We start from the raw sequence: 21840 nt of genomic DNA, 5'->3' as shown, positions 1-21840 counted from the left end.
CTCTTAACTGCTTCCTGAATTGAGGCACAGTAGGGGTTGTGCAGTTGAGATTTCCTCAGGAGGGATGCCCTCGATGTCATTAATGTTGGAGCATGGGCTAGCAGGCCGGTCCAGGGGTCTGCAGTAGATCTTAGTCATGGACTGCATGTGGGGCTCCATTTGAAGAACCGTTTGTAGTTTTACAGCTTTGATTCTGGAAGAGACAAACTTAACAAGGAGGTTAAACATACAGGGATTGTAATGTATGGCCTGAAGTGCAGGGGCGTATAGGTGTGGGCGGTGAAAATGGGATTTTCTTTAGAAAAACTCCTATACGATGGGGCATCAATATTTCCAGGAAGTCGCATTCTCCATAGAAGCTCTTGGTAAGGAGAGCTACTGGTAGTACAGTGGCGTAGAGGAGGTGCAGTGAGAGTGAAAGGTTTGGTGAAGGGTTTTAAGTAATTTCCATTGGTTCGCAGCAGGCAAAAGCATTTTTCCTTCTTCGGTGGCTGGCCATCCTGATAGGAGAAAACTATGTCCTTGTGACGTTCCCCATTCTACTTCTTCTGCTGAGTACTGGGGCTTGGTTTCCCAGAGGGAATTATCCCATACTAAGGGTCCTTCTATAAGCATTTCTAATGGAGGGTCCTGCCTTGCAACTCTTCTGGCTTCAATATCCGCTTGGCGGTTCCCTCTATTTCCCTTTCCTTTCCTTTCTGATGACCCCAGCAGTGTAAGACTGCCACCTCTTTAGGTTTCTGTACAGCCAAGAATAATCTCCTAATGGCTTCCTGATGTTTGATAGGTGTTCCCTCGGAGGTTAGGAATTCTCTTTCTCTCCATATTGTTGCGTGGGCATGGAGGACTAGGTAAGCATACTTAAGAGTCTGTATATATATTTACCCTTTTTTTTTCCTCCTAATTCTAGTGCCCTAGTGAGGGCTATTAGTTCTGCCAGGTGAGCGCTAGTTCCTGGAATGAGGGGATTACTTTCAAGTATTCCATTATTACTGACCACTGCATAACCCGCTTTTCGAAGTCCTTTTTCTACAAAGCAACTTCCATTAGTATATAAGTTGAGGTCGGGATCAGTCAAGGGAACCTCTAGAAGGTCCCCTCAAGTGGCGTAGGTTTGAGCAATCACCTGTTGACAGTTATATTCTATCTTTTCTTTATTATTTGGAAGAAATGTGGCTGGGTTAAGAGTTGCACAAGTGCGCAGTCGCAGCACTGACCCTTTTAGTAATAGAGAGTGATATTTAAGCAAATGGTTGTCTGACAGGCACAAGTCTCCTTTAGCAACGAGTATGCCATTCACATGAGATGTCCACACAGTAAGATCTTTTCCCTGTATTATTTTAACTGCTTCAGATACTAAGACTGCTACTGCCACCACTACCCGTAAACAATGAGGCCAACTTTGCCACTACATCAATTTCCTTACTTCGGTATGCCACGGGTTGCAAGCTGGTCTCTCGGACCTGTGTAAGGATTCTGGAGTGATTCCTCTTTTTTCTGTGACATATAAAGAAAAGTCTTGCCCCGTTGGCAAGCTTAACACTGGGGATTGGGTTAGGGCCTTCTTTAGGGCCTGGAAAGCCACTTCTGCTTCAGGTGTCCTTCTTACTAAATGGGTATTGGCTTTCTGAGTTTCTTTAATTAGTGTATATAATGGCCTGGCTATTTCACCGTACCTGGGAATCCATATTTGGCAGAGAAACCTGTTATGCCAAAGAAACCCTCTTAGTTGCTTTAGGGTTTTGGGATGAGGATAAGCCAGTATAGGCTGGATACGTTCTTTACTGAGGGCCCTGGTGCCTTTGGATAATTTTAGCCCTAAGTATTTAACCTGCTGTGAGCAGAGTTGAGCCTTTGGTTTGGAAACCTTATAACCACAGGTGGCGAGGAAATTTAAGGGTGGCTTGGTGGTACAAGGTTTCTGAACAGGCGGCTAAAAGCGAATCATCCATGTACCAAAGGACAAGAATGTCCAGGTGTGAGAACTGGCTCAACTCTTGGGCTAATGCTTGGCCAAATAGATGGGGGCTATCCCTGAACCCTTGGGATAAAACAGTCCAGGTGAGTTGAGACATTGGGTTCGAAGGATCTTCAAAGGCAAACAAGAATTGAGAGTCAGGATGTACAGGGATATAGAAAAAGGCATCCTTAAGGTCCAGGACTGTAAACCACTCTGCTTCCTCTGGTATTTGGGAAAGCAGAGTATAAGGGTTAGGTACAGCTGGGTATGGAGGGACAACGGCCTCACTGATAATCCTGAGATCTTGTACTAACTTCCACTGTCCATTGGGTTTCTGTACTTCTAAAACTGGAGTATTGCAGGAGCTATTGCATGGTTTTACTAGGCTTTGGACTTTTAGTTTCTTAACAATATTTTGGAGTCCTTGTTGGGCCTTGGGTCTGAGGGGGTACTGCCTTTGGTAGGGAAAGGAGGCAGAATCCTTTAGTTTAACTTGAACAGGATGGGCATTCTTTGCTTGTCCATGTTGCCCTTCTGTTGCCCGGACTTCAGGATTTATTTCTTCCTCAAGCACGGGGCAACAAGCAGGTGTTCCTTCTCCTATGTTCAGGTGTGTAATTGCCCCTGCTTTTGCTAGAATGTCTTTCCCTAACAAGGGAGTGAGGCTTTCAGGCATAATTAGAAAAGCACGTGAAAAGAGTAAAGTTCCCCAGTCACAACTTAGTGGCTGGGAGAAGTATCTAGTGACTGGCTGTCCTAGGACCGCTTGGATAGTGACAGATCTGGAGGACAGTTGTCCGGGACAGGAGAGTAAGACTGAGAAGGCTGTGCCAGTGTCCAGGAGACAGTTAACCTCCTGGCTCTCAATGGTCAAGCATAGCCCGGGCTCTGTGAGGGTGATGGCATGGGCTGGTGCTTGCCCTGGGCACTCTCATTCAGGCTGCTGGATCATCTGGTTAGTGGCTTCTGACTCAGAGGACCTTCATCCCCTGGGGCAGTGGGCCTTCCAGTGATTCCCTTGACATAAAGGGCATGGACAAGAGGGTGGCTTCTTTCTGTTTGGACAATCTTTTGTAGACCTTTGGACAATCTCCTTGTAGACCACACTGGAAGCAAGCCCTATTAGGCATTCGATGTGCTCAGCCTTTCCATGTTCCAGAGCCTCCAAAGTCCGCTTGCCTGAGGGCCATGACTAAAGCAGTGGCCTTTTTCTTATCTTGTTTGTCCCGTTCCACCTGCTCCTCCTGATCTTTATTATAAAAAACTGAGGTTGCCAAGTTCAATAGGGTTTTTAAGTTTTGCTCTGGGCCTAAGGTGGACTTTTGAGGTTTTTTTCTAATGCCTGCAGCTGACTGAGTAATAAACTTATCCTTTTAGATTAGTTGGCCTTCAATAGAGTCAGGTGACAGAGAAGTATGCTTCCTCAGTGCCTCCCTTAGTCTCTCCAGAAAGGCAGTAGGATTTTCTTCCTTTCCCTGTGTTATAGTGGACATCATTGAATAATTTATAGGCTTCCTCCTAGTTTTCCTTAGTCCTTCTCGCATGCAAGTTAGCAAATTTCTGCCACACCAATCTCCATGTTCTGATTCTGCGTCCCGGTAAGGGTTTACACTGGGAACTGCGTGCTGGCATGTGGGGAACTGTTCTCTTTCCTCTGTTGTCATCCTATCATTGACCTGACTGAGACACCAGAGATCGCCAAACTCTCGGGCTGCAGTTATGGCGGGACTTCTCTCATTTGAAGTTAGTGTTTGATCTAGCAGTAACATTTTATCTCTCCATGTCAGATTAAAGGATTATCCTAACCCTTGTAAAACATCAATATAGCCATCAGGATTATTTGAGAATTTACCTAGGTCTATTTTAATTTGCTTTAAGTCTGACAGGGAAAAAGGTTCATACACTCTTACTGGGCCGAATTCTCCAGAATACATTTTAGGGGTGTTTTTGCCTTAGGGCATCTAAAAAAAAAAAAAAACACACAGGGATGCCAGCACCCCTAGTCATTTTCTGATGAGCATTAGTCCTAGAGCATCCTCTATGGTCCTAATGCTTATTCCTTTCCAGGGTGCGTAACCACCCATGGACCTCTGCTTATCGGATTAGTTACGCTCGCCGATGTAGCAGTCCTCCACCCCTTTTCCTGCCTTTCTTGACCGCAAAGAAAGGGGTCCAGGCTGCTGGATTCTAGTGGTCCTTTACCAGGGTGCCCAACATTGCCTTTGTGCTCAGGGGTGAGTCCTAGAGCTGGGCTGGGTTCCTGGGTGTTTCATAACAACCCAGTTGCCCCATCAAGATACATTCCAATAAACAACAGTTCTTATGCAAATTCGTGTCAGAGAGGGTGTAGGTAACCTTTTGAGTCAGGATTGAGGTAGAGTTTTTTGATTCTGTAAGTGCTTTAAGGCTTGGCTGAGTGCAAACGGTTCTAACGTTTGAGCAAACCAATTATTAGGCAATTCTCCTAACTGCTTCCACAAGAGTCTCCCTATCAATTATTGAATACCCATTGTGTTTTTTTTCCTCAATCACCTGGGAGGGACCATCTATAGTCCTGTCCTGAAGGGAGTTCCTGCTAGGTCTGGTTGGACCTTTGTATGATAATTAAGATTTAAATCCCCTCTTCGGAAATCTGCTGGGTTAAGGGAATTTTCAGTGGTTAAGGTTAAATCACCTTTTTCTTACAGAATAGCCCCATACAAGTCAGATTTGAGTTAGTAAGCTACCCTTTTGCTTCTTTGACTTAGGATAATTCTGAACTGGTGAGGTGTGCTCACAATGAGGTTTCCTCTAAAAGTTATTTTTCTACTTTCTTCTGTTAGCAAAGCAGTTGCTGCTACAGATTGAATGCATTTGGGCCCATCTGCAGGTTCCTGGATTAAGGATTTTTAATAGGAAGGCTGCAGGTTGTCAGTGATCTCAGTGTTTTCAGGCTATGCCCTTGTTTACACTGACAACAAGATAGTATTGGAGTGTTATAGGGTCACGGATAAGACCTTCAATGATCAATTATAGGTTTTAAATTTACCCTGACTTTTAAAGGAATAGGGCACACTTTTTTTCTTTAGTACTTCTATCTTTCTCTTTCTTTCTCTCTTTGACTCCCTCTTTGTCTCTCTTTCTCTCCCCTCTGTCTCTCTCTTTCTCTCTCTTTTCTCCTAGCTCTTTATAAACTTGGCAAGGGTGGTAGGGAACAGGTCCCACATAACTGCCCATGTCGACAGCTGTATGCCTAAATTGGGAGGGACACCAGGGACAAGACTCCCTGGGTTCATAGCCTAGGGGTCTAAGGATGCAGTGTAGAGCTCCCTTAGATGCCTTTGGAGATACAACTTGCTAAAGCAAATCAAAGTCTGAACCATTAGTACCTAGGAGGCAAGCATGGGAGGAAGTAGATTCAGAGTAAGGAGAATTCTGGGGCTACACTCTCAACCAGCTAATGCCAGGAGTTCGGGACGACAGCTTTATGCCTCTAGTCAGCTTCCCCAGGAAAGTTGAAAGTGGAAGCTGGTTCTAGGCAGAACAACGCTCCCAACCCACAAGGATTGGGGGTTGTTAGAAAGCCCTTTCCCAGGCTGGGTGCAGTGGCTCACACCTGTAATCCCAGCACTTTGGGAGGCTGAGGCTGGCAGATCACGAGGTCAGGAGATTGATACCATCCTGGCTAACATGGTGAAACTCCGTCTCTACTAAAAATACAAAAAATTAGCCAGGTATGGTGGTGGGCGCCTGTAGTCCCAGCTCCTTGAGAGGCTGAGGCAGGAGAATGGCATGAACACGGGAGGTGGAGCTTTCAGTGAGCCAAGATTGGACCACTGCACTCCAGCTTGGGTGACAGAGCAAGACTCTGTCTCAAAAAAAAAAAAACCCTTTCCCAGACAGCTTCACACCTGAATGTTAAGTCCAGCGGCCACACTAATCATATTTTACCAGCTGACAGGTGCCTGGTATTTTCCTCCAGTTCTAAGGAAGGGTAGGGTAGAATAGCAAGTGAAAGTAGTCCAATATTACTGCTTTGGATGTCCCTTCGTGGTCGCCAAAATGTTACCGGTGGGGGTGTCCTTGTTCTTAGAGTTTCCAAGATGGTGGTGGCTCACTTCTAAGATGGCGGCAAGCCTCTTGTTCTCTGACCTGGGGTTCTTGGCCTCACGGATTACAAGGAATGGAATCTTGGGCCATGTGGTGAGTGTTATAGCTCTATTAGAAGCTGTGGGTCACGGAAGAGAACCATGGAACCCAGCGACTAGTGTTCAGCTCAATTAGGATGAACCTGGGCACTTAGCCATGCAGGAACAAGGGCGAGCCTTTAGCCTGATTGGGAGCAGCAATGGGTACCTTGCTGAATCAGGAGTGGTGGAAGTCAGTGGCGGGTCTGTGACGGTAGCAAACAGCAGTGGTGGACGGCAAGTGGAAGCTCAGCTCAAGCCGTAACAAACATGGACCAGAAGGGTGTGCAGTTGCAAGATTTAATAGCGTGAAAACAGAGCTCCCATAAAATGGGAGGGGACCCAAAGGAGGTTGCCCAGGTTAATTTTTAAAAGTAAAATTTGAGAAGTTTGGGCCTTTATTTCTTCCAGTATGTTTCTGCTCATTTTTTCTCTCTCCTCTTTGTCTGCGACACTTCTTACATGTATGTTGGGACACTTTAAATGGTCCCGTAGATCTCTGAGGCTCTGTTTATTTTTCATCAATCTATTTTCTCTCTGTTACTTGGATCAGATACTTTCTATTGATATATTGTTAAATTAACTGATTCCTTCTTCTGATACCTTCAATCTATTATACTTTTGGGCCCATCTAGTGAATTTTTCATATCAGTTATTTTGCTTTTCTTCTCCAGAATTTTTATTTGGTTCTTTGCTGTGGCTTTTGTTTCTTATTGATATTTCTTATTGCTGAATCATTATATTTTTCCTTGATTTTTGAACATCATAATAACTTCTTGAAATCTCTGCTAAATCCTATATATCTGGCTCCATTCAAAGTCAGTTTGTAATGACTTCTTTATTCCCCCTCTGTGATTATGGGCCATACTTTCATAGTTTTTTGCATATCTAGTGATTTTTAATTAAATACTGGACATATGAGCTAATATAGCAACTCAGGGTTCTGTTTTATTTTTCTGAGGATTGTTGTTTTCTAGCAATTTGTCTGGGATTAAACTGCAGATTCTCTCTTCTCTGTGGTGTGTAACTACTGATACCTCTGCTCAGCTTTTTGTTCTTAATTTTTAGCTTGACTTTCTGCAAGTTGCCCTCATGTCTGCTTTAGTTTAGTGGACAGACAGCCTATACTTTAGGAGAGGTTGTGTTAAAAAATCTGAGTCTATAAGGATTCTACCCCCTTCTGCTCAATCTGTTTGTGAGTCAGGGAATGCTTTCAGAGTTATAGCCAGTTCTCAAATCTCTGGCTTTCACTTTTTGCTAGACTCTCTTGGATTTCCACTATACACAGGTCAGAGAGAGAGATGTGGAGTGCTTATACCTTCTCAGATAATTCCATTAAATTTTTGGTTGGTCCGCTTCTCATCTCAACTGGAACTACAAACCGTGGGGTTTTCCCCATTCACGTCGGACTAAGTCTGCCACATTTAGCTGGCAAAAGTGGTTTTCTCTTCCCACCTTGGGTTGAGCCTGCCCTCTCTGGAGGAAAGCTGCTGGTTTTTTATAGCTGAACCACCACTCTTGCCAAGCTGTGTCCATGTTATGGGTAGAGAGGAATGGGGAGTCATCCCTGGCAAACAGGTCATAGTTTCCCATTATTCTTACCCAAAGTTTTGGAGACTTTTCATGAATAAATGCTTTTCAACTTGTTGTCTGCCTTTACTCAATTTCTGATGCACTGAAATGGCTGTGTTTGATAATAGAAAGCTTCCCTCCCTTTAGATCACTTTACCCTCTTCTATTTATAATGTTCATAAACATATCATCTACATATACTAGAACCACAGTGTGTTATGACTTTTGCTTCTTTTATCAAATATAATTTTAAAAACTAAAGAGAAGGAAAGCTTGTTATATTTATTCATATTTTTGTTGTGTTCTTCCTTTCTTCTTGTCTTTCAAAAATTCTTATTTAATATTTCTTTTCTGCATAGAAAAGTCCTGCAACTATTCTTTTAGGATAGATATGCTGGTGATAGATTCTCTTCATTTTCCTTCATCTGAGACTGTCTTAATTTTCATTTCATTCCTCAAGAATATTTGTGCTAGATATAGGATTCTGTGTTGACAATTCTTTTATTTTAGTAGTTGAAAAATACTGTGCTATTTTCTCTGGCCTCTGTGGTTTCTGATGAGAAAGCTACTGTGAGTCAAATTATTTTCTTTCTATAGGTAAAGCGTTGTTTCTCTCTCTCTCTACTTTCAAGATGTTTTCTTTGTCTTTAATTTTCAAAAGTTTGATGATTGATCTGTCTTGGTGTATTTTGGGGGGTTTATCTATGGGAGGGTTCACTCAGTTTCTTGAATTTTTAGGTTTTTGAGTTCCCAGTATCATCTCTGCACACTGGGTCCTGAGTGACAGAAGTGACTACCAGAAGTGATGCTTTTTCCCAAATTCATCCTTTTGAACTTTGTGCTCCCAGAGAAGTGGCACCACCTTCAAATTCAGGTCAGGGTCACTGGCTCACTGCTATCTCCAGTTTAGAATTTAAAATCCAGAGAGCTCCCAAGAACATGAAGCTCCTTCATCAGTGTTTCCATAGTAAATTATGCCCCAGATCAGGTTCAGAAGTTGATGAAATGCCAATTTGTTCCATGTAGTCCAAGCAGTCTAGTCGGGTTATGAGATTTGTTTGGACAAAACATGGAGCTCTAACATTTGGAGATTCACAGTGTGACCTCTTGATTTGAGTCATAGTTTTGGTACACTGAATTTTCCCATTTATTTGAGGAAAAGAAAAGGAGAGACTCATTTAATCAAGACCAAGTCTTGTATTATTAACAAGCCTAGACAACCTCCAAAACATAAGGCTTCCATTCATATTTGTTCTCTAGAAATTTTTTCTCTGTATCTGAGAATGGTGGTCAAAATTCAGTCTAGAGATGTCCTCAAGGTCTCTACCTCCTGTGTGGAAGTTGTCTAGGAAATCCCTTTGATAACTTACATGAGATTCATATTTTAGAATCATAAAGATTTGTTTCATTTATTACCCATTTCTTTGTGGAAATAATTCCCTCACTTGTCAATCAGTTATAAGAAGGACTCAAAATGTGCTGTGGGAAGAATGCAATCTCTACCTCCAATCTCACCATTTGCTTGTGAGATCAATGTTTTAACTCCTTTAAGCACATGTATTTTCTTATTATTCTAACCTACAAGTGATATATGCTTGCGTTACTTTTCTCCTGGTTATTTACAACTAATTGTGAAGTAAATGAATTTAGCCATGTTTTAAAAATTTTAAGATGTCAGCAGGCAAGTGATAGAGGTTTTTTAATAGAAGTTCTCTTAGCAGCATGTTAAAAATAATGCTGAAATAATATCATCTACCTAAATGGTTGCTCCTAGCAGTCTGATGCCAAAATCTAAACAAATCACGAATTTTTATATTTGGAGTGATGGTCGTACAAACATCACAGTATTCACATAAATATGTGTATAAGTTAAATTATTTAAGTTTATTATTAAGTTATTATCCTTCCCATCCAAAATATTTTTTAAATCCTAAGACAACTTCATTGTAGTGTTAGTTATTACAAATGAGAGCAATCTTTAGCAAGTTTGGAATATGAAAATAATAGCTTATTTAGGCTATCTAACTGTTGAATTTGTTTCATATTTCAGTTCACCCTTGAACAATGTGGGGGCTATGGGCGCTGACCCTTATCAAAAATTAGCATGTAACTGTTGCCTTCCCCAAAACTTATCTATTAATAGCCTACTATTGGCCAGAAGTCTTACTGATAACATAAACAGTTGATTAATACATATTTTGTATGTCGTATGTATTCTATTTTGTATTTTTATAATTAAGTAAGCTAAGTAAAGAAAAGATTATTAAGAAAATTGTAGGGAAGAGAAAATATATTTACAGTACTCTACTGTATTTATGGATACTGTAAGTTTATGTTGTCTGTTTATAAGGTGAATTGTCCATCTGAAATGGTGGGCAGCTGCAGCTGCAGACCTCAATTTATGGTACATGTCAAGCAATTCACCTTTTTCTTGTAATGACATGACTTTTCTCTGCTTCTTGGGAGCACTTCCAGCATCACTAGTGGCACTTTATATGGATCCCATGGTGTTATTCAAGGTTTATAGTACTGCACAAAACACAGTGAAAAATATGTGAGAGCCATGAGAGATCAGTTTTAACGGTGACACACAATTTACTGGAAAGATGAACTGCTCACACAGAGATAATTATCGTCACACAGTGTTTCAAGCGGATGCTTGCAAGACTTGAGCTCCTCACAATGATAACAGAAGGTAGCTATGAAATCATTACAATAGTACAGTATGTTCTACAGTGAATTTGATGAAGTTATGATTTAATACTACATCTTTATGTTTATTTCCATTTCTCTCAACTGCATATGGCACTATGTATAGTCTATGTTTGTGTAAGTTTTGATAAATTTTAACTTTTTATAATAGAGTTACATATATTTTGTTAGTAAACAATAAAATAGACTAGTATCTACATATATTTTATGCATTCATGACATACCTAACTTTTTCTTAATATTTTCAATATTTCTAGGCTACATGGTTCATCTGCATGTTTTTTCAAATTGTTGCAAATTTCTAAAATTTTTAAAAAATGTATATATTTTTTGAAATCCACATATAACTGGGCTCTCAAAGTTCAAACCTGAGTTGTTCAAAGGTACTTGAATTCTCTTCAGCCTTTCTCTTTCTGTCCTTAAACACATCAACTATCCTAGCATTTTAAATGGAGTTCCTACCAATTATATTCAGAGAAACACAGTATGAAGCATGAAAATTACCTATATGGAAAGTGACTTATCACTTCATAGAGATTTTTTAAAAGTAATTTCCTTTAACTTTACTGGGAAGGAGGTTCTATGCAAAAATTTTATTTCCTGGCGTACTCAGTCTTAAGCTGCTGTATGTGTTATGCTTCTTACCAAAGTTCAGGAGGGCACTATCTGTTTCCTCAGGATGGTGTCAAAATGGAGTGTTGGCAGTGTTCCTTATGTGAAGTAAAGAGATAACAGCTAGAAAGCTAATTAAAATAGAGTAGACTTGCTTTAAGGAAGTGGGCAAAACCTTTTCCTTCCCAGAAAAATTTCCTACTCCCACCCACTGCAGAGACTTGAAACAATAGAGTCAGCAATAAGAATGGCAACTTTATGTTCCCTTTTATGAAATTTCTCATTTTGTTTCCTTAAGTCTCTACCTCACTCTGTGTTGTCTTGGGTAGGCAAGAATTGACAAATGCTTATTTTCCTAGTAGTGGTACAGTTAAAAACAATCTCCCCTCCTCTAATGTTCCTTTTCAGAAACTTTATTCCAGCCAAGAGTGACTTCACGTTGGGAGGATCTTAAGACAATAACAGTGAGACAGCCCTAGAGGAAATAATTGCCTTTTGTTTCATGAATTTCTCTGACTTAGTGATATCCTGATTCCTGATTTATAACAAGTCAGAAACACTGAAATCTCCACTTAGGAACATTAATAATATTTTCCCTAATTCACTGGATTTGATTATTGCACACAGAAGTTATTCTTCACAGTATTTCTTTCTTTTTGAGACAGGTTATCACTCTGTTGCCCAGACTGGAGTGCAGTGGCAAGATTACAGTTCATTGCAGCTTCAGTCTCCCAGGCTCAAGTGATCTTCCCACCTCAGCCTCCTAAGTAGCTGGGAGTGCAGCTACACGCCACCACACCTGGTTAATTTCTGTTTTTTTTTTGTTGTTGTTGTTACAGACAAGGTCTGGCCATGTTGCCCAGGCTGCTGTCAAACTCCTGAGCTCAAGTGATCTTCCTGTCTCAGCCTCCTGAAATGCTGAGATTACAGGTGTGAGCCACTGTGTCCAGTCCCAGTATTTCCCACTATAGTCAAATGGTGCCACCACCATTTGGCTTATATTTCTACATTAAAAGGAAAGTGAAAAGAGAAAGGACAAAGAATCAATCATAAACTTGGGCATAATTACTGGGTCATCAAAAATGTTAAAGCATATAAAGACAAAAGAGGAAGTTGTTGAAAAAGTAAAGTTCAGTGAAAAATAAAAGGAAATAATGGGGAAAAACTATGACTTTATTAGAAACTGATATATAATTAGAATGTAGATTTTTGGTGAGGGATTAGTGGTAAGAAAATAATTGTAAGTAAACTTGTGTTATTCATTTATACCCATTCTTATTTTTAAAAAGATATGTGGTGGTAAATATTTATGTAGATGTCTTCCTAATTGAAAAACACAATGAAACAAAAATAGTGGCATTTCTTTTTAACAGTGTTGTGTTTAACAATAGAATTGCTTCCTATCTGTCTGGAAAAGTGAAGGTATACTAATACCTCACACTTGTATAATACCTCACACTAATACCTCACACTTTGTAATTATAGAGCATTTTCACATTCTTTTGATTTTCATAATAGCTTCATTAGGTCAATAGATCTTACTCTATTATGAAGGTGGAAAAACAGCCTGTGCTGCTAAAGACTTGCCTAAAGTGGAGTCATTAATAATTATCAGCACCAGAACTAGAGTTCAAGTCTCCTCTTATTTAGGATTTTTCTTCAACTGTTTGGACTCTCAGGTAACTTTTCCAAGATCTTTTCCAGTTTCTCTAGTTTTAGCGACTATATAAACATGTCATAATATTTTTATAGCCAAACAGTGCTGTCTGAGATTTTAAATCTTGAAATTTTGAGAATGCCTGAAGGCTAGTGTGCTGGATATTCTCTGTTCATTCTCCATCCTCCTCCGTCCTGCTCTGAGTCCTGGGAGACTGGCCAGAGTGAACTGCATCAGGGGGCTTCTGGTTAGGTTCAGCAGGAGATTGGAGGCTGGGAGCAGAGCAAGATCTGGTATTTATTCCTCAGCTCCTTCCCTGCGGGGCCATGGACTGGCAGTGGCTGTACTGTTTAACTGAAGGTGTAGCCAATCCTATGAGCCCCCTCCCCATGTCCTCAGCCCTCACCATTCCTTATGCATGGTGGTGGCTTCTTATTTTGAAAATACCTGCCACTCTCTACCTGATGGCTTTTTCTGGCCTTAGAAACATGCTCAGCCCATGTGCAGGACCTGCCAGAGGTTCTGGATAGATGCTTTCTCCAGGGAACACCCCTTATTGAATGATGTGTAGGAATTGGTGGATAAATATCTCTGTTTCTGTTCCCCTGAGTTGGAATAGCTATGAGCTGTATTCTACACCCATTTCCCAGTGGGTCCCTATCAAGACAGAGCCCCATATGCACTCAGTGGTGATCTCCTAATCTATGCATTCTGTGTTGGCTTCTTTCCCTGCCCTGTCTCATTTACCCACTTACTTCCAGTGCCTCCTGGAATTGCCATCAAAATTAGCTAGTAGTGTGCAAATCCTTGCTTCAAGTTCAACTTCTAGGGGAACACAATCCAGTATAGAAGCCATAGCTTGTATAAGACAGCTGCCTCCTATAGCCATAGCTTGCTCTACACATTCTGGGAACCTCTTCCTCCTCTTGTCTCTTCAGGCTAGGCGTAGTCACAGAAACACATTGTTACTAGCACCAGATGATTCACCATCCGTTGTACATACAGCTGCAAGATAGACTGGGCAGTGTAGTCTTTATACTGAGTGTGGCTAACATTGGATATTCTTTTTTTTTTTTTTTTTTTTTTGAGACAGAGTCTTGCTGTCACCCAGGCTGGACTGCAGTGGTGCGATCTCGACTCACTGCAAGCTCTGCCTCCTGGGTTCACGCCATTCTCCTGCCTCAGCCTCCCGAGTAGCTGGGACTACAGGTGCCCACCACCACGCCTGGCTAATTTTTTGTATCTTTAGTAGAGGTGGGGTTTTACCTTATTAGCCAGGATGGTCTCGATCTCCTGACCTCGTGATCCACCTGCCTTGGCCTCCCAAAGTGCTGAGATTACAGGCGTGAGCCACCGCACCCAGCCAACACTGGATATTCTTTTAGTTAGGAGGAAGGTAAGAATTAGAGAAGTGGACATCTTGTTTTTTTTTGTTTGTTTGAGACAGAGTCTTGCTCTGTGGCCCAGGCTGGAGTACAAAAAACATCTCAGCTCACTGCAACCTCCGCCTCCTGGGTTTATGCTATTCCCACGTCTCAGCCTCCTGAGTAGCTAGGATTACAGGCACCTGCCACCATGCCCGGCTAATTTTTGTACTTTTAGTAGAGACGGGTTTCGCCATGTTGGTCAGGTTGGCCTTGAACTCCTGACCTCACGTGATCCACCTGCCTTGGCCTCCCAAAGTGCTGGGATTACAGACGTGAGCCACCACATCCGGCCAGAGTGGACATCTTTTAGTAACTGCAACAGAGGCATGTTTCAAATACTATCATTTTTTGAGACACATGAGATAATTAAATGATTGACAACAATACTAATTAGGCCAGCAATGATTACAGTGCTATTGCCACCATAATGTCAGTACAAGGTTGGGGTTATTGGTTGCTGTCAGGATGGTGGCTGTTAGAGAAGAGCTTGTTCTGCCCTGGCTGTATTCTTCATGGAGGCGAAGTTCTTGCAATTTTTCTGTAGTGCCGACCTGACGACACACTAACCATGTACTTCTTAGTTACAACAAAGTTTTTAAACACCCAGCCGCCTAACTTACTTTGTTTCTCATCTCAGGCATTGCTGTGACAATATTTATACTCAGTTGTAGCAAAAATAAAAATTTTCTTTTTACATATCAATGAAAATTTGGAGGGGCTGCTGGGAGGGATTTTCTCCCAAATGCAGTGGTCGTGAATCCCCATGTTAGGTATTTTAGGAAATATAAAATAAGTAATAAACAGACTCTTCCCTCTGGGACTCCAGGTTTGGTAGTAATGGAGGATGGGGTGAGGAGCGAAGAGAAATTCCGTGTGGGAGGAAATGATAACACAAGCGTGAGTGGTGGAAATCTTTGTTAAGATGTTAATCATTGTGGGTTCCCAGTCCTACACCGGCTCATTGTCAACATTATGCAAGCTTCCCTAAAGAAATAAGGTAATAGGGAAGAATAAAGGGGTACCTTTGAAGACCAAGAAAGAGTGGAAGTTTTGGGTCACTGGGAAGGGATGAAGGTTGGTGGGCCTATGGGTAATAGGGACTCTTGCCTGTTCCGTGGTCATGTCCTGCTGGGTAATACATCAGAAAGGACAGCTGCATGGTGTCTCAGAGATGCTCCACTCCAAGCACCAGGGCATCCAGCTGAGGCAAAGTCCTCTCACCACACTCCCCCTTTCCTACTTAGCATTGGAACAGAAAGGTTGGGCAGTGAGAATATCAGACGGGATCAAGGTAGGTGTGAGATTAGAAACCCTTCTCCCAGTTTCTACAGATGCACTTTCCCCAGATTCTGGTGTAAGCCAAGGAGGTAAGAGCACTCCAGTAATGACAGTTTGAATTTCCTGCCAGCTCAGAGAGCCAGAGACTTGAGATGAATTTAAGTTGATATAAAAAAAATAAAGAGCAGAATTTTTTGGACACCTACATGTGGTGGAGTAAGATGGAATTTGCTCCATGCATAAAAAAACAGAGACAAAAAGGGCAGAATATGGCAAGGGCTCTAGGGGAGGCTAAGCAATGGAATGTAGCTATAATAAATCATGACATGTTATTTGCAATTTGGGAACATTGCAGTCTCTTCTCCACAGAGCTTCTTCCAACTGGGCAGAGGAAAGAACGGTTAAATGGAGAAGGGAAGGAATCATTTTCTCTTGGATTCTTTTCTTGCTTGCTCCAATTTCATAACATAAAGTACAATAACAAGTAACTGTACATGTAGTAAATGTTTATTAGTCAAGTATTAAGAAAATAGTCTGTTAATTCCTTCTTTTATGGTAGTCATATGTCACGCTGATTTTTATGTCACAAAATCCATATTGCCCATCCTCTGGATTATAGAGACAGATACAACATTGTTTGGTGTCAGTGTCAAGGCATCATGGCACACAAGGTGAAGATCCCTTCGCCCTTCTATTTCTCCATCTCATAGACTCCTTTGTTATTCTGCAGGCTTCAGAGCAGAGACCTCCGTGCAATTTCTGTTTTTCCTGGAAGAAATTACAGTTGGGTGGGTAGGGTTACAGGTATTTTCTACATAGAATCTGTATTTCCTGGATTCCAAAGCACTTGATGAAAATAGATTTTTTTTTCTTTCTTTCTTTTTTTAGACGGAGTCTTACTTTGTCTTGCCCAGGCTGGAGTGCAGTGGCACGATCTTGGGTTACTGCAGCCTCCACCTCCAGGGTTCAAGCGATTCTCTTGTCTCAGCCTCCTAAATAGCTGGGACTACAGGCGTGTGCCACCACACCTGGCTAATTTTGTATTTTTAGTAGAGACGGGGTTTCATCATGTTGGCCAGGCTGGTCTTGAACTCCTGACCTCAGGTGATTCACCCCCACTGGGCCTCCCAAAGTGTTGGGATTACAGGCGTGAGCCACCATGCCTGGCAAAAATAGATTTTTAATGTTTGGAATTCAAGATGTGTCTTTTAGTCAAAGTCAAAAGAAATCTATTTGTTTCCAGAGAATCTCAAGTTATGGTGTGTTTGTTATTGTGTAAAAGTATGCTTAGTATTTCATGGAAGATATCATTTAATCTGATCGCCAGTGCAGATAAGTTATTTGTAACAGTACTTGATGCAGGTAAATTTTAGTTCTAGACCTCCAATTGGCTTTTAAAACCTTTTAAATATTTAATACAATTCAGCAAAAACTAAACTGTATTTATTGATTTAATGTTTTTCTTTGTTTGTTTGAGATGGAGTCTCGCCCTGTTGCCCATGCTGGAGTGCAATGGCGTGATCTCAGCTCACTGCAACCTCCACCTTCTGGGTTCAAGTGATTCTCCTGCCACAGCCTCTCGAGTAGCTGGGATTACAGGTGCACACCACCACACTCGGCTAATTTTTTATATCTTTAGTAGAGACAGGGTTTCACCATGTTGTCCAGGCTGGTCTCTAACTCCTGACCTCAGGTGATCCACCCTCCTTGGCCTCCCAAAGGGTTGGGATTACAGGCATGAGCCACTGCACCCGGCTGACTTTATTTTTTAATGTGGAAGATTGCCTGATCTAGCTGAACAATGAATTTTAAAACAATAGAGGTTGTTATGTACTTTGGGCTATATTAGAAAATTTTCAAAGTTTTTGTTTGTTTGTTTGTTTGTTTCAGACGGAGTCTCACTCTGTCGCCCAGACGGGAGTGCAGTGGCACGATCTCAGCTCACTGCAATGTCTGCCTCCCTGATTCAAGGAATTCTCCTGCCTCAGCCTCGAGAGTAGCTGGGATTACAGGCTCATGCCACCATGCCAGGCTAATTTTTGTATATTTAGTAGAGACGGGGTTTCCTCATGTTGCCCAGGCTGCTCTCAAAACTCCTGGCCTCAAGTGATCCACCCACCTCAGCCTCCCAAAGTGCTGGGATTACAGGTGTGAGCTAGAAATCTGGCTAGAAAATTTTCGAAGTTTTGAGCAATGTGTTTGACCAATTCGTGTGCTGAAGAAGAGTTTTGCTTGAGAATGGTGGATGTATTAAAAGTTTCTAGCTAACCTTTTCCCCTAAAATGTTTATTGAAATGTTTAATATTTAACAGAAATAATATGAAAATATATAAAGAAAAAGTTAATAACCCCCTTTCCTACCCCTCCAGCCATTTTCTCTTCTGTTCCTCCCTCAGAGGAGGATTCTTGTCCATCTTTTTTCATGTTCTTGCATGATGTGCATATATAGGTTTTTGTTAAAATATAGCAATGATGGTTGCACACACACCCCCTCAGATCTCTTCACTATTTCTGTGCACTCCGACTCCTTGTGTAGTTATCCTCCCAAGAGCCCAGCCCTGCATCACTTTATGAGCAAATTACCTTCAGGTTACTGGAATGTGCTTCATTTGTGCACACCGGAGGCCATAAGTACCTACAAATTTATGCTTCCACCCCATAAACCTTAACTAATGACTGATAGGTGCAAAAGTATAAACTTCAGCTCTTGCCCCCCTCATCAGTATAATTTGGTAGTTGGTAGTATAATCACTCCAGGTAGTTTCCCAGCTTTGTTTTGCTTTTTGACACTAAAAACAATGCTATAATATAAAACTTTCTACGTAATCTATATATTTACCAGAAGCATTTTTTTGTGTGTGTGAAAGAGAGCCTCCACTTGAGTCTACTAAAGTTGAACTAAGCCACTTTCTACAATATTGAGATAAAGTGTTGGAGCTGGAAGTATGAAGAAGGATTTATGGGGGGCTAGGCAAATGAAGCTTTGTGCTTTCAACAAGTATTTACTGTCCTCCTACTATGTGCAGGCTCTGTGTACAGTCTACTATTCAGTGCAGGACAAAACAGAAATGGTTCCTGCCCTCACGGAGCTCGTCTAGTGGAGGAGTAAGATATTAAGCAATGATGTCATCAGTAAATCTTTGCAAATTGAATAAGTGCTATGAAGAAGGAATAGAAGGTACTCTGTGAGAATTAATTGGGGTCCTAATTTAGAAATGGAAAAACTTCTCTGGAGAATTGACAGTAGAAAAAAAATTAAAACTTTTTTTTTTTTTGAGACGAAATCTTGCTCTGTCCCCCAAGCTGGAATACAGTGGTGAGATCTCAGTTCACTGCAAACTCTGCCTCCTGGGTTTGAGCAATTATTCTGCCTCAGCCTCCTGAGCAGATGAGATTACAGGCGGCCGCCACCACTCCTGGCTAATTTTTTTGTATTTTTAGTAGAGACAGGGTTTCACCATGTTGTCCAAGCTGGTCTTGAATGCCTGACCTCAGGTAATCCACCTGCTTCGGCCTCCCAAAGTGCTGGGATTACAGGCTTGAGCTGCTGCACCCGACCTAAAAATTAAAACTTTTTCCCAATGTTTAAGTTATTTACACAGCCCTAAAATTCATTCTAAAGAATTTTATTTTGTATTTATTTGAATTGAATAGATTTGGAATTGAGCTTTGCTTCAACTCACAATGGCTGCGGAATAGCCACCTTTGCTGCAGAATTCCTCTCAAACCCTTATGATAGAACAACAGGAAATCTGTAAGTATGACAGGTGGCCAAATTAGCTGGAAAAATGTTTGACTTGTAAATGTATCATGCTGGGGTACCTGGAGCATCTGAATCCCACCACCGCCACCACTCTGTAAGAGGAAAACCTGATGGAACAAATTAATTGAGGGCTGGGACTTCTGGGGTAGGGAGAAAGGAAGGGAGGGAAGATGAAGGAGACCAGGAGAGGATCTCAATGTCCCAAAAAGTCCGTGGCACATGGTAGGTGTCCAGAAAATATTTATTGAATAAATGATTGCATGAATGATGCTCAGCAGGGGTATATTGCACATGGACTGCCCAGCAGCCTCACAGGGAGAAAACGCTGTTTTGCATTAGCCCCTGGAATCTCTATGTGTGTATAGTAGTCTGATGATGCCTGCCTTGATTTCTAGATGGTAAGGGCTCAGATAAGAATATGAACCAGCTTTTCCCAAGATGGGGTAATTATCAGATATTACTGAAATATGGCAGTAGGCATACCTAGGGCCAAAACAGAAGTGAGGGAGGCCCCTTGCTTGGCCAGATCAGGAGTCACTGTCCAGAGGCTTAGATCCCATCATTTTCCTGCACCAAAGCTGGATGTAGTGGGCAGTCAGCAGGGAGCCAAGGACTTGTGTGTGGTCAGGGTCAAGAAAGGCAAAATTGGTCAGAGAAATGCGTACCCTGTTGGTGAGATGGAGAAGACCTATTCCTTCTCACCTCAAACCAAGACTCACCATAAATACGCTATACATAATCATGATGATCTCCTGACTATTTTGAGTAGCTTGCCAGAAGGGTAAGATGAGAAAAGAGATCTAATTTACATTTTTTAAAATGGCAATTAGAGGGAGATCACAATAGCCAAAAAAGATTAGCTATTTATTAAGCACATATGCACACTCGGTTTAGGTGCTGTGCGATATTGGAGGATTTAGATGGGGAGGAGAGAAAAAGAATTTGCACTCAGACTCCAGAATTTGAAATCACACGTTGGATTGTATACACAGGTATACTTCAGAGATATTGCAAGTTCGATTCCAGACCACCATAATAAAGCAAGTTACACAAATTTTTTGGTTTCCCAGGGCATATAAAAGTTATGTTTATATTATATTATATTATATATTATATTATAGTCTATATTTGCAAAAGTACAATGTATATACCTCGATTAAAAATACTTTATTGTTGGCAGGGTGTGGTGGCTCACGCCTGTAATCCCAGCACTTTGGGAGGCCGAGGCGGGTGAATCACGAGGTCAGGAGATCGAGACCATCCTGGCTAACATGGTGAAACCCCGTCTCTACTAAAAACACAAAAAATTCGCCAGGCGTGGTGGTGGACACCTGTAGTCCCAGCTACTCGGGAGGCTGAGGCAGGAGAATGGCGTGAACCCGGGAGGTGGAGCTTGCAGTGAGCCAAGATCACGCCACGCAGTCCAGCCTGGGTGACAGAGCTAGACTCTGTCTCAAAAAAAAAAAAAACAAAACAACAACAACAAAAAAAGAAAAACTTTACTGTTAAAAATGCTACTGATCATCTAAACCTTCTGTGAGTTGTAATCTTTTTGCTGTTGGAGGATTTTACCTCTATGTTAATGGTTACTGACTGATCAGCATGGTGAAGGTTAGGGTGGCTATGGCAATTTCTTAAAAGAAGACAACAGTGAAGTTTGCCTCATCAATTAACTCTTCCTTTTATGACAGATTTATCTGTAGCATGTGATGCTGTTTGATAGCATTTTATCCACAGTAGGACTTTCAAAACTGGTGTCAGTCATCTCAAGCCCTGCAGCTGCTTTATCAAGTAAGTTCATGTAACTTTTTTTTTTATTATACTTAAAGTTCTAGGGTACATGTGCACAACGTGCAGGTTTGTTACATATGTATACTTGTTCCATGTTGGTGTGCTGCGCCCGTCAACTCGTCATTTACATGAGGTATAACTCCCAATGCCATCCCTCCCCCCTCCCCCCTCCCCCCTCTCCATAATAGGCCCTGGTGTGTGATGTTCCCCTTCCAGAGTCCAAGTGATCTCATTGTTCAATTCCCACCTATGAGTGAGAACATGCAGTGTTTCGTTTTCTGTTCTTGTGATAGTTTGCTGAGAATGATGGTTTCCAGCTGCATCCATGTCCCTACAAAGGACACAAACACATCCTTTTTTATGGCTGCATAGTATTCCATGGTGTATATGTGCCACATTTTCTTAATCCAGTCTGTCACTGATGGACATTTGGGTTGATTCCAAGTCTTTGCTATTGTGAGTAGTGCTGCAATAAACATACATGTGCATGTGTCTTTATAGCAGCATGATTTATAATCCTTTGGGTATATACCCAGTAATTGGATGGCTGGGTCATATGGTATTTCTAGTTCTAGATCCTTGGGGAATCGCCATACTCTTTTCCACAATGGTTGAACCAGTTTACAATCCCACCAACAGTGTAAAAGTGTTCCTATTTCTCCACATCCTCTCCAGCACCTGTTATTTCCTGACTTTTTAATGATTGACATTCTAACTGGTGTGAGATGGTATCTCATTGTGGTTTCGATTTGCATTTCTTTGATGGCCAGTGCTGATGAGCATTTTTTCATGTGCCTGTTGGCTGTATGCATGTCTTCTTTTGAGAAATGTCTATTCATATCCTTTGCCCACTTTTTGATGGGGTTGTTTGTTTTTTTCTTGTAAATTTGTTTGAGTTCTTT

The 21840-nt window shown here is 41.5% G+C and overlaps 1 protein-coding gene across 3 annotated transcripts in view; it reads left to right on the top strand.

Annotated features, from left to right (window-relative positions):
• Window positions 1–21840, top strand: part of ENTPD1 (ectonucleoside triphosphate diphosphohydrolase 1) — a 174846-nt gene that overhangs the window by 20138 nt on the left and 132868 nt on the right. The window contains exons 3-4 of one of the 3 annotated variants that reach the window (XM_026446542.1): window positions 19039–19138; window positions 20839–20938. The exons of 1 other annotated variant lie outside the window; for it this stretch is intronic. In XM_026446542.1, the coding sequence (XP_026302327.1) occupies window positions 20857–20938 (82 nt within the window). In that variant the 5' untranslated portion in view covers window positions 19039–19138; window positions 20839–20856. Of the gene's footprint in view, window positions 1–19038; window positions 19139–20838; window positions 20939–21840 lie in introns of those variants that run through there. One more of the 3 variants, XM_026446543.1, reaches the window with a different exon arrangement.

This window comes from Piliocolobus tephrosceles, chromosome 9 (genome assembly GCF_002776525.5).
Source record: "Piliocolobus tephrosceles isolate RC106 chromosome 9, ASM277652v3, whole genome shotgun sequence".
Classification (NCBI taxonomy): Eukaryota; Metazoa; Chordata; class Mammalia; order Primates; family Cercopithecidae; genus Piliocolobus; species Piliocolobus tephrosceles.
The sequence above is the reverse complement of the archived record's forward strand: the minus strand, read 5'-3'. Positions and strand labels throughout refer to the sequence as shown.